The 12,877-nt window shown below is 33.0% G+C and overlaps 1 protein-coding gene across 2 annotated transcripts in view; it reads right to left on the bottom strand.

The window, feature by feature from the left end:
- The window catches only part of LOC132701851 (chondroitin sulfate synthase 1), a 29,105-nt gene that overhangs the window by 5,552 nt on the left and 10,676 nt on the right, over window positions 1–12,877 (bottom strand). For both annotated transcript variants that reach the window (XM_060670096.1, XM_060670097.1), the window contains exon 2: window positions 3,199–3,339. In XM_060670096.1, coding sequence (XP_060526079.1) covers window positions 3,199–3,339 — 141 coding nt within the window. The remainder of the gene's footprint in view (window positions 1–3,198; window positions 3,340–12,877) is intronic.

Genomic DNA, 12,877 nt, shown 5'->3' with positions numbered 1-12,877 from the left:
TTTAGCAACAACCAAGCTGGCCATGAAATTGGCTGTCAAATATGAGAACTAAATGAGAGCAGCGCACATATTAATTATCTACAACTAAAGGCATTAAAATGTTTTGCTAATGCGTAATATTCAGTTATAATACGACCAAAAATATAGTGCATTTATTGTTTTGACAAGTATTTTACGAACCTAACTTAGAAGACGAACTACCTCAGGATATAAAAAAACGGATGCTAAACAAACTGTTTTGAATGTTTTACAATTTTATAAGAAATTTAGAAGTGGAAGTAGCAGCAGCAATAAAAACAAGTGACATGATCAAAGTTTCGAAGTCAACTGTAAGAAAAATTGTTGCAAATGGGATAGCCAAGAGGAAGGTGAGAGAAGATGCTTGTACTTCGCCAGTTTTCAAACAACAAGACGCAGATCAAATTATTCGTATAATCTACGACGCTTATGAAGTAAATAATGTTTTAACCCTAGAATTGACGAATTTTTAAGTGACTGATAATTTATTACTATTATATTTAGTACTTTGTATGTTAATAATGATACTTTGTAGAAATGTAATGAACTAGAACGTACTAAATTGCTACTTTGTACTATTTTTTATGTACATGTTTCAAGAATTGCTCGTCGAAAAAGCTTGAAAAAATACTTATATTCCGCTTGTTAGTGTAGGTAGATATGATGGTCCTGGAATGGTTACGGGTAAGGGTCGGCTTTGGAGTAATAAACAGTAGGCAAAGTTAATCACGGGGTCGGTTGTAAAAGCACTTTATTTGTGGTCTAAGTATACGAATAGGTAACACAACCGCCATTACCTATATTAATCGGTTTGGAGGTATCCAAATCCCCAGATTGAACAAACTTTCTTCAGATGTCTAGCATTGGTGTGAAAAGAAAAACCTTTATATTTTTGCTTCATGTAATAATTAATCGCGAAAGAATAATTTTGGAGCGGAATGGGAATTAAATACCAAATATTTTAGTATTTATTTCTTGGCATCGCGATCCCGACGCTTTCTGGGTAGATGCCTTTACTTTAGATTGGAAGGGGCTTTTCCTCATTTTTCTCTAATTCTACGAGTCTTACAAAAAGTTATTCGTGATAACGCCGAAGGTCTATTGGTCTACGCAACCTTGGTTTCCGATTTTTGCAGCTCTTCATAAACGCCTTTCAACTTACGTTCAGCTTAACATAGATTTGCTTTTACATCAGCATTACAATCACGTGAGGTGTCAGCATTCGCTTTAAATGTGTATATAGCTCCGATAACAGCACCTAAGTTGTGGTGGCGTTTTTTGTGGTCTAATGAAGCAGAGTTGTTTTGTTACCTCTATTCCGCTTATTATAGAGTTCCTCCAAGAAGAATTTGAGAGGTTGCTGACGATACCCTTAACTCTCATAGATCTGCAGCTTTGATTCTTGGACCATAAATAGAGAAAGACAATAGAATAAGGCGATTTTTAAGTGCAATTAAGTAGACCAAGGTATACAAATACATGGGAATCGGCCCTACCTTAGAACCTTGAATACCAAAACAATTTCCTTAAAGCTTATTTCCTGTAAATTGGATATGCTTTAAGCGGTCGCTTCTGTACAGTTTCAAAAAACAAAACCACTTCGTTCTGCCGTTTCTTGTAATAAATTACTGCTGTACTTCAACAGACCTCATCATAACGCATCATCTCAATCGATTTCACGATGGATTGCGGAATAAGACAAGTTGCGGGAATTGACATAGAGCAATTTGGTTCTCACTCAAAGCGACACGTGTCCACTTCTCTAGTGGATATAAAAAGTATATTTACAGTTGGTCTAAAAATTCTCAGCCCATCGCAGTTTTTTATAAAAAGCTCGTCCAGAGTATATATAGTTGCACGGAAGCCATTGTGAGCTCTTAAGGTTCATATAAATATGTTTCTAATGGTTTGATTTGAATTAATTTAATATTTTTACACAGGTTTTAGTAGGATACCTAAAGTGTTATTTTGGTAATTGCGTCAAATGGTTATCAATAAAGGTATAGCCAAATTCCAATTCGACACACAAAAAAAGCAGACGATCGAACTTCATTACAGACAAGTTTGTTTGATCTAGTATTACACCGGCGTTTATTTTATTATATTTATTTTTGACTATTCAAATTTGATACCATATACAGTCCATGTGTTTTGTATTTTGTGTATCCATAGTAAATAATAAATGTTACTATTATTATTAATTTCGTGCTAAACTCGAGAAAAAAATAAATTAAAAAAAATCTGTTCTCTGTTACGATTTTTTTAAAGCCTGATAATTTTTAAGTTGTTCCAGCTTTAAATCTTCCTCGGTCTTAATACTTGGCGGTTTTCGTTAGCCCACAAAATATAGTTTTTCCTTCGAAAATCGTAAAGTATGGTAAAATATCTTTTTGAACATTGACAGGAGGTTAAAGTTTCGTCCCTAGATGGAGTTGAAACTCGAATCGAAAGTTGCATAGCAATTTTTTTAAAAATTAGAAAATTCCTTTACTCGATCGGAACATTCAGTATAGGCAAAAATCTGCAGCGTTTGGAGGTTACTAACAATAAATAATGCCGTAACTGACAAAACATCAAAGAAACCTATATGGTTTTCGTTTAGTTACTACTACAGGGTAAGTGCCGTTAGGCTCCGTTTTCAAGTAAAATCAGATTAAAAATAAAGCTGCGTTTATATTGAAACAACACTTATTTTTCCGACGAATTTTTGGATTCCTCGTATTTAAATCGTCATAAATAAAGAAAGCGGGTTTTTCCAGTCGACACGCGTCGAAAAAGATTTAGACTACGTTTTAGGACTTTCCCAAATAATCGATCATTCTCACGTTCAGCTATAAATATTTCAATCGTTTCTTGCAATTTATATACCACTGCTCTTGTAGTATTATCAATTCTGCAACAGCGATAGTGACGTTTTGGTTACTATAACCTATAATTTTGTATTTTCAGGTTCGCGGCCTGATATCGATAGATTGTCGATACCCGCGCTCCTGTATACGGGGCTTACATTTTGCAGTTTCCTATTTTTAAAACGGGACCTTGAAATTTCAGCGGAAAAATTAATTTAAGAAAAAAAACTACCGTTGTGGAAGGGGGGGTAGCGTGTAAACATAAACCGACGTACTCGGGATTAATATAGATATACCGAGCGATTTGCAGGTCGACAACTTTTACACGTACGTTAATATAGTTGTGGAGCCGGACCATTTGACGGGGATGCTTGACGGGGTGAAGGGTAATCGCTCGGTGCACCTCTTTTTGTTTCAAATCGCCGGTGAACGCCGCCTCACCGCTCTGGTTGTGGTAGAATATCACTTGCATCTAGAATTTAAAAAAAAAACATAGCCATTTTATAAATATAAATAAAAAATATATATAAAAAATAAATATTTTAAAAAAATAATAAATCGCATTTGCAAAGGTCTACCAAAAAATTCATTTCTCGAAAACCGTTTATCAAACCAAAAAAATCTTGAACGAAAAGGCGCACAAGATTTGGCTCTGTATATAAAACTTATGTATTTCAGGTTTTCATGTAAGAAATTTAAGTGTCCAATTTCGCAAAAATATCGACTTATTTTTTTTTAATTTTAATTTTTTTTTTTCTTATTTTGGCTTCCAAACTAACAAACTAACCATTTACCAAATCGCCAAAATTCTTTAACCATCAGACTCAGAATATCCATTGGTAAAACATTTATTTCTGGCATTTTTTCGATTATATACAGGGTTTTCTATTTATAGACAACAATGTAAAAGACATAATTGTTCTTTTCAGGAGTAAATTATTAAACGCAAATAAAAAATAATAAAAAATATGGCTAATCGGTTCAAACAGTGTCATAGACCGCATCAAAGGCTACAAACACACGCTGTTCGAGATATTTGAAAAAATCCATATGAAAATCAGTATTCCTCGGGGTCAGTCAAGTCCATTGTTTATTAAGGCGCACTGCATGGTTTCAGAAAATACTTATTTTCTCGGAAACCATTTACTCCATCCAGGGCTATAACCTCTATAGCCAAATTTTTTCAATTATATACGGGGTGTGTCGATTATGGGCAATAAATCACAAAGTCTCTAAAAATTGCTGTTTTCGTGGGTAAATTATTAGCCGCAAATGAGAAATTATAAGACATTTGGTTTAAGCAGTATCGTAAATTGTGTCGAGAGAGAGTTTCAAATTTCGTCTATCATACAGGGTGCGCGAGATACGTATGGAAATGGCTATCATTTGTACAAATTCTTATATTTGCCGTGAATTTGAAGTTTGGCGATACGTTAAAGACGCTTTATACTGGGTGTATGCACAATATGGTTACATCGATTTTGCGAAAGTTCCATTGTGGTCCGCAGAAGCACGATAGAAAAACAATACTTCCCTTTTTTGATAAGAAACCGCAAAGCGACTGCTTTTTGAAATACAAAGATGCTTCGAATTTGCCCCGCCCAGCGACGAGTTTTCGAAAGCAATCTTGTTGTTTAAGCTGTGCCAAATGCCGATTTTTAATTAAAAAAAAAATTTCAAAATAGTATGGCTCAAATTTTGATATGATGTTATGTGTATATCTGAAAACCCAAAATCAATTTGCGAAACATTATTTAAATTGTTGAACCTTCAGCCAGACCGATCTAACAGTGAAAAGTGAATGGGCATGTTGGAAAAGTACAGCAGCTGTTTTTAGTCAAGATGGCGTCAGTTTAGTCATATTGGTGTACTAGTTGCTGTTATTTTTAATGTCTTTAACGAAATTGTGCTACAATGACTGATGATAAATTAAAATGTGTTCCTTGCAAATTAAAAAAACCTAAAGAAGTTTTAAAAATACGTGGAAATTTTAAACTTAAATATGATAGTGTAGAGCTACGTGGGCCCCGAACTATGGATGACGCAGTATTTAATACATATACGTATCTAACACAAAATTGCCTATATGTAATATGTAATAAAATGTAACGTAACATAACTATAAAAAACATTACTCTTTGCGCATTTTTAAGATTATAACATTTAGTTTTACGTTCGTCTGGCCATAAGAAAAATATGGCGCTCCTGGCAGAATTACAGGCGTACTTGTTAAATTTTATTTGCCTATGGATTTTCCGAAATGAATATAATTTTTGTACATTATATTTGGCACATTTTTAGGACACCGTGTACGACTTAACGCCATTATAACGCATAAACGATTTGCACTCGTGCATTGCCTTCTCATTGTGTTTACGGCTCACTTGCGGAAACAGGTATTAAAGGATTTTCTAAAAAGATAATAATTTTAACGTTATATTTTGCACTGGGACGCGGTACGATGTGTCGCCATTCAAACCAATAAAAGTTTTGCACGTATGAATTGTTTAACCCAAAAAAAAAATCGTTTTGTGTTGTGGTTTTTAGGTCAACCTGTATGGTCATTAAATTATAAACGTAAAGTTTTACGTTTTTTCGTACAATTGTCTTACTCAAGAAAAGAAAATGGTGTTTATAATCACTTGCAGACGTAGCGATAAAATTTTGTTTACCTAGAGATTTTCTAGAAAGATAATAATAGATTTTATTTTCGAAAACCTCCCAGAATGACACAACATTTTTGGGTTGTATTCAAATTTACAATAAAATAAATATCTATATGTTTGGTTTAACCATATAAGATATAATACTACGGTAAAAAGGGGCTATGATATTTTCGTAGAGAAGGTGCGGATCTTTTGCGCATTCGTCACCCCCAACTAACTGAGTTGTCACATTGGCGTAAATTTTCTGAAAAAATTGACTAATTTTCAACTAACCAAAATCAGTCTCTGGAATCCGAATATAATTGGCAACGCCGAGCTAAGAATTGCAATAGCCAGAGAATAACGGTCTGCAGTATTATTATTTACGTTTTTTGAGGTTATGATTCTCTCCGTACTTTTTTCGTGTTTTTGTGAAAAACTTGTGTTTGTGGTCAAAACTCTTAGGAAAAGAATGTGCCTATATATGGGTAAGTGTTGCTTTATGTACAAGTTAATTTAAAAGATTTAAAAGTGGTTTCTATAGGACTCCCACTCACAATATTGTATAATTTGTGCTTTCAATACTTGCCCCTTTACGAAATTACAAGTGTGGAAAATAGGATCTTAAACAAACCCGAGTGATTTAACAAACTGGAAGGTACACTTAAATAGCTACATAGAAAAGATGTTTGGGTAATATGTTGTAGTGTTCAAGAATTACAGGAAATATAAGAAAACAATTAAGCTGCAAGTTTTACTAGAACAATCACAAGAAATACTCCTTGATAATTCCAAATCCTTGTAAACTTCAATGTGGGAAAGTTTTCGTTTGTCATCACGCTTATGGAAAACGTAATTGGAGAAGTGGGGAATTGCCAGAATCAGTTCAGCTGCAACAAGAAGAATTTAAACATGATATATCTTTGTAGGTCACCTACCTCCTTAGGGAGGTACACATATAATTTAACACTGATTAAAAATAAACAGTTCTATCAATAAATAATGATTTTGTAAATCTGCTTTTTGGATTCGGGACAATTTGAGTAGGAAAAATATTATATGCACAACTTGGGAAGAATAAGGGATTAGTCTCCGACTATTTTGTTTGGCTCGTGAATACCCTACCTCCCGGTCAATAACTATTTAGTAGAACAAGTTTTTGGACAAGTTATGGGACTGATCCATGTTCTCTATCCCATTTTTTTTTGTAGACTCGCAGATTTGTCTGTTTCCTATGATTGATATAATAATCCATTTATCCAGGTACTGTCATTCAATTTACATTTTATTTTTTAGTTTAGCAAGCTTTTGGGCTTTATTTCCAACAAGTCAAAATAATAATTTCTTTCCAGTAACATATTGTCAACAAGTACTTCTGATTTAAATTTTGTTTCGAATTTACAGTTAATGAGATTTGTTCTGCAGTTATTGTACGAATAATTAACAATATTTTAACGTATTATAAATGAACATTTTTTTTATTGCTTTCATCTTCTTTTTTGCAATTTTTTTATGTGGTGATCCTCTCAAATCAAGTAATATTAAAGTTCCTTGAAAAAAGTAAAAGTGAAGCATCTTATGTCGGATGCCATTGCGCAAATAAAAAATAAATATTATTTTGCTATTTAAAAAAAATACTATTTTTATACATTACTGTAACAATGTATTTTATTCTTTTCAATAAGGGTCTTATTAAATAATTCGTGTGTTTATTTGTACTAACCAAAGGAGTTAATAAAACACTATATAAAATGATATTACAATTAAAGGTAAGTCCTAGTTGTGGCATAAACCACAATCTTGTCTACAAAAAGCCAGCCTGGAGTGTGCATCTGGAAAAAATGTTTCTTAATAGGACATCTTCCTTTTCGAATGTTTCATGCCAGCTTACACTTTTAAAAAATCCCGAGCATTTCTTGAAAAGTAATTTTTGGTTTTTACATTTGAATCGAAATTGCAATAAAATATAGCTAAATTATTGTGTGAATGCAATGCAATTTCTACATGTCTTTTTAGCTTTTAAATATATTTAAAAATATTTTTAACAGGGAATTTTTGGCTAGCAAAATATATATTTTTTTAATTTTGAGACAATAAGCGACACTTTTTAGGGTTTGGTAATGTTAATTCTGTTACATTTAAGGCTAATTGGTTCTTTGTTACATTTTCTTAACGAAATTGTCATAATTATATATTTGGGAGGCGAAACATTCTGCAATTAGTAGACTTGTGATGAAAGAATATACGAGGTGTTTGTTGAACACTTTTTTCACTTAGATGTTTCCAGTGCGATATCTAGTACCTCAAAGCTATATTTACACTTTTACAGTCACATTTCGTGAATTCGACTTTATTTACATTTTCAATAGAGATTAAACCAAATAATTCTATAAAAACAAACTGTTGCGCCGATTTACAGACCCAAATTCGGGAAAAATTAGGTGGTATGGTCTGTTCATAGATATAAGAAAGTAACCAATTGTTTTTGAATGGGATTATCCAAGGGTGGTCATTAACACACAATGAGACAAGATTATTACCTAAAGTTTCAGAATTTAAATTCAGGTAAAATTGTGGTTTGTAATAGACAATAATTTTATACCTACCTTTGTTTAATATTCTTTGGTTTGGTATACTACTTAGTTTAAGTTTATTAGTAATCATTCTTATTTCGTGTGTAATACAGCGTGTGTTGAATCGTGTTCGAATTATGCAAAATATGTGCGAGTCTAGTGTATCTCAGGAGATGATCCCGCCCAAATGTAGAAAACACTATTCTATTGACACTAAGGAAGTTATAAACAATGTTTATTTGACTCTCATTGATCGTAGTGCCAGCAAGCAAGCATCTTTAGAAGAAACGGCCACATTGACGAAAATTCCAACATCAACTGTATGGAAAATTGTGAATAATCCCATTTCAGCGAGGAAAAAAGAAGCGATGCTGACATTTTCTCGAGTGTAGATCAAAGTGATCGAGATATAATACGGCGTAAAATTTACCAGTTATATGAGGAACAAAGCGTGCCTACATTAGATATCTTTTATTTTTTTATTTTTTTTATTTTAAAAAAATTGAAAAAAGGCAAGTTTTAATGGAATCTTTTAGAATTCGGAAATGGCGACTGGAATATCTAGAAAAAATTAGGCGTTACAGAGAACAACAAAGGACAATTATTTACTTGTATTTACTGATTCGACATTTATGATACCCCAGAAAAGGGTTGGGTTCACTCAACTGACAAATGTAAAACAAACGTGCCCTCAAAAAGAGGTAAAAGAATTGTGCTGCGTGCTGGCTCTAAAGTTGATTGGATTCCAAATGGACTTTCTCGGTCTGCGAAAAATATTAAAGATTCTTCTCTGCATTAGCATGAAGACACCACCGCTGATTTATTTGAAAGTTGGTTTAAAAACAAACTAGTTTCAAATATTCCTCCTCATGTGACACAAAAGCAATAATCCAAAACTACATGTATAATAACGACATTCATTTTCACGAAGATTATACCAAAAAGCAATTAATTGAGTCTCTACAAAGCTTGAACTTACAAAAGGAATACGTCTGTGATAATTATGGAAAAAATCTAGGGCATACAGTTTTAAGGCTTCCACCTTACCACTGTATATTTAATCCCAATGAACATGTTGGGCACCAACTGTTAACTCCAATGTCCTCAAACTTATAGAAACCGAAGTTTTTAACATCTCTCCACAAAGTTAGGCAAATTCTGTTAAACATATAGAAAAAGCAGAACAATCATATCCATATTGCAAATAATAATTAGAACAGGCGATGATAGCGATAGTGATACTGATACATTATGTGAATAATTTGAAGTAATTTAAGTAGGTAATAAAAATAATCTGTAATTTTATTTTAGATTTAAACATAAATACATACATACATAAATATTGTTTAGTATCTTTCCTAACAAAACCCCAAATAATTAAATTCTAAGCAAAGTACGGACCTGTTCGGCCATATTTCATTCTTACTGCTTGCCCGGGTCTCTCCTTAATTCGTATCAGTTAGTCACTTCCTTATATCTATGAACAGACTTTATCGTGGCTATAGCGATTTCTACACCTTAATTCGTTTGTCGCCTGAAAATTTAATGGGATTTGGACATATTTTGAGAAAATACTGGCCTAAAAATGCAGCATCCAAAAATTGACGACCTGCCAGCGGCCATGTTGGTTGTTGGAAGCCGCAAGGTCTTATGGGTCGAACGTGAGACAATGCAATTGGAGCTGCCATTGGTTAAAAACAATATTTAAAATCTCGCGCATGCGCATATTGAACAGACATAGTTGCTTCACGAGTTCCTGTACCATTAGCATAGGCAGGGCCTCTAATATTTCAAAGCTGAAATTGATTTATTCACTTGTTATGTGTTTCGATAGCACTTCGTGAGTGCATGGTTCGGGTGCGCAGGCTTGGACATTAAATTATTAAATATTTAGGACCCGCGGGGGGCTAATCGTAGAAAATTTAGCGAAAACGCATACGATATTGGATAATTTGCCTACTAGATGGTCGAGAATGATTGACGTAAAAGATTAGCGAGATGATTTGGGGTATTAGGCTAGACGGCCGATGTCGGCTAGGGGCAATTTAGTGGTCTCTGTCTCCGTTTGCGTATTAAACTATTGAAATTTAACGTACTCATTTCAGTCGCAAAGGTTTTTGCAATAATATCTATGGTTAATAAATTTAAAAATACTATGGAATTTATATTTATGTAGCATTTGCGTGGTCCTGGGAATCAAATAGAGTCAATATTATTATCGGGATTCCTCGAATCGCCAAGTATCGTATTCGGATATTCCTTGAAGAGGGTTACAGGTAAATTAGATATCACAAACATTATTACTAAATAATCGCAAAATGTTATTTAAAACATTTTCTGGCTGGTCAATGAAGAAGTCGTCAGTTGTCCAGTCTCAACACTAATGGCATCCATATACAAGATAAATAAAATGAAAGAAATATCTTACAATTTATTCAGATGAGATTCAGAATTATATATATAAAGCGTGTCCCAAATATATATGTCGACCACGTGTTGGCTGATAACAGTGGTAGTACTGAATCACCCGTTTTACCGTGTGTTTCGAAAATTATTTTTAGGAGTATATCACACCAATCTTTCCGTTATGTAGCGTGGCTTTCAAAGAAACCTACTAATGATTGATATTATAAAAAGGAAACCATATTGTGCCTGCTTTGGATACACCGAAACGGAAAGCAGAAGAAGATGAAGCCACTTAGTTAGTTAAAATAACAAAAAGGATTTAAATAGCGGAAAATTGCCAAAAAGCAAGTGGTAGTGGTAGATGAAACATGGCTCGATTCACACTAATCATCAGTACAGAACTTTTTGAAAACCACACCTACTATAAATAAAACCGATTTGGTTGAAAATTGACAACGTTATTTCAATCGATTTGCAAACGAATTAAACTTATCAATTCCAGTGGCGTCCGCGTCAATTTCTTACTGGAGTTTTTATTTTTGAATTTCAAATTCTTAATTAATGTTGCTGTGAGAATTTATCTAATTGAACGTTTACATTTGAATGTCTCATTGAAAACCATGGAGATTAACAAAATTCGACATTCAAATGTATTGTTTAACGACCAATTAGATTTAAATACTTCTCCATTATTATTATTAAACTTAAATTCTCACAACATTAATTAAGGTTTTATCGTATTTTTTTCGGTATATATAGCAGCAGGTAGTTTGTAAATATTACATTTGATAAAGACACGGTGTTGTCGAAACAACTGTCACGAGAAAATCTGAACTTTTAGTTCTTATTTATTTTATTAAATGGATTTTCATCAAGTAAAAAAGACCTCTGTTCGATATATGAAAAGTCTTCATCTAACTCTCTTTTCCCAATATATTTTAAGTGAAATAATTTTCCAAAAATTTCGCAATAAATTAATTTCCAAAGCGTATAATGCGACATCCTTCGTCAATGTCGTATAATCTTAACCCAATAAATCACCATAGCCTGTGGGGTTAAAAGAAACAAATAAAACCGTTTATAGGTTCGCATCGTTATCTGTCATTCTGCGCGTTAAAATATACCGAAAAAGATTGATAATAATACGAAAAGCAATAAATTTAGTTTATCTAGCATTTAGACGGCCTTCAATCCTGATATTTGTCAACTTATTCGATTCCGACCACTATTTTCGGTATTCGCGTAAATGATTAAAAAAAAAACTAGGTAATTCGAACGGGGCCGTCTATTTCTGCCCGTCGCCGTTTCCCGAAAATAATAAATTTAACGAACAAAAAGGGCCATAAAAGTGCCGGCTTCCCGGCCTGTTAAAATAAACGCTTCGGGTTTATATACTATTAGAAACTAAATAAACATTGCGAAAGCAATTCGACCAAAATACACGATTTTTTTCGTCGTCATCGAAAATCATAACAAAGGAAAAATGAAAGAGAAATTTCGTCGGAAAAAATAACAATATGTTTCTAAATATATTAAAAAATTATACACATAAAAATATTACATTAAAATTACGAATGAGTCCAGAGTCAAAAGAATACAAACGTTTTTATTGTCAGCAAAAATATAAGGTGGTTTTCATACAGTACATTGTCTACAATAAGAAAGGAAAAGAGGATATATCTAGGTTCCTTGTGCAATTTTAATAGCTCCAAACAAGCTTGGGAGGGTCTAAAGAATGTTAATATTAACTCAAAAAAACACACTACTCTTCCAAATAACTTGAATGACCCTGAAGAAATTAATACGCTGAATTTCTACGGTTTTTCCTCTAATTCACGGGAGCTGATTAAATCGTATTTTTCACATCGATATTAGAACATATACTGTGATAGCAGATATTCGAAAGAAATTGAAGTTTCCTTTGGGGTGCCGCAAGGTTCCATTTTGGGGCTGTTTTTTTTTTTTAATTTACACTTGCAATGCAGTTTTGATTTTAATAGCAGCATGAATGCAGAGGTATTCATAAATCAAGATCTTAACAGGATTAGTGAACTTTCTCTTAACTTAAACAAAATATTAATGAAATCTTAGATAATATTAAACTTTCCATTGTCGATTCAGCAAAAAATTTGGGTATTCGTTATGAAAATTATCCATAACCTCGATCTGAGAGAGCTTCTTGCTCCTAGGAATACAATCTGTGAATGTAAGATACAGGCACAGACTAACGATGCCACATCATCAGAGTGCCTTGTTTCGTAGATCTTTCACATTCAACGCGATTCGTGTTTATAATTCTTTGTCACAGGAATTCAGTAACTTAAATTTATATTCATTTAAAAAAAAGATACGAAGATTTATTTGTTACAAATACAGTTTTCCTAAT

The sequence above is a fragment of the Cylas formicarius genome, unplaced genomic scaffold (assembly GCF_029955315.1).
Source record: "Cylas formicarius isolate icCylForm1 unplaced genomic scaffold, icCylForm1.1 PGA_scaffold_5__7_contigs__length_24384050, whole genome shotgun sequence".
NCBI lineage: Eukaryota > Metazoa > Arthropoda > Insecta > Coleoptera > Brentidae > Cylas > Cylas formicarius.
The sequence above is the reverse complement of the archived record's forward strand: the minus strand, read 5'-3'. Positions and strand labels throughout refer to the sequence as shown.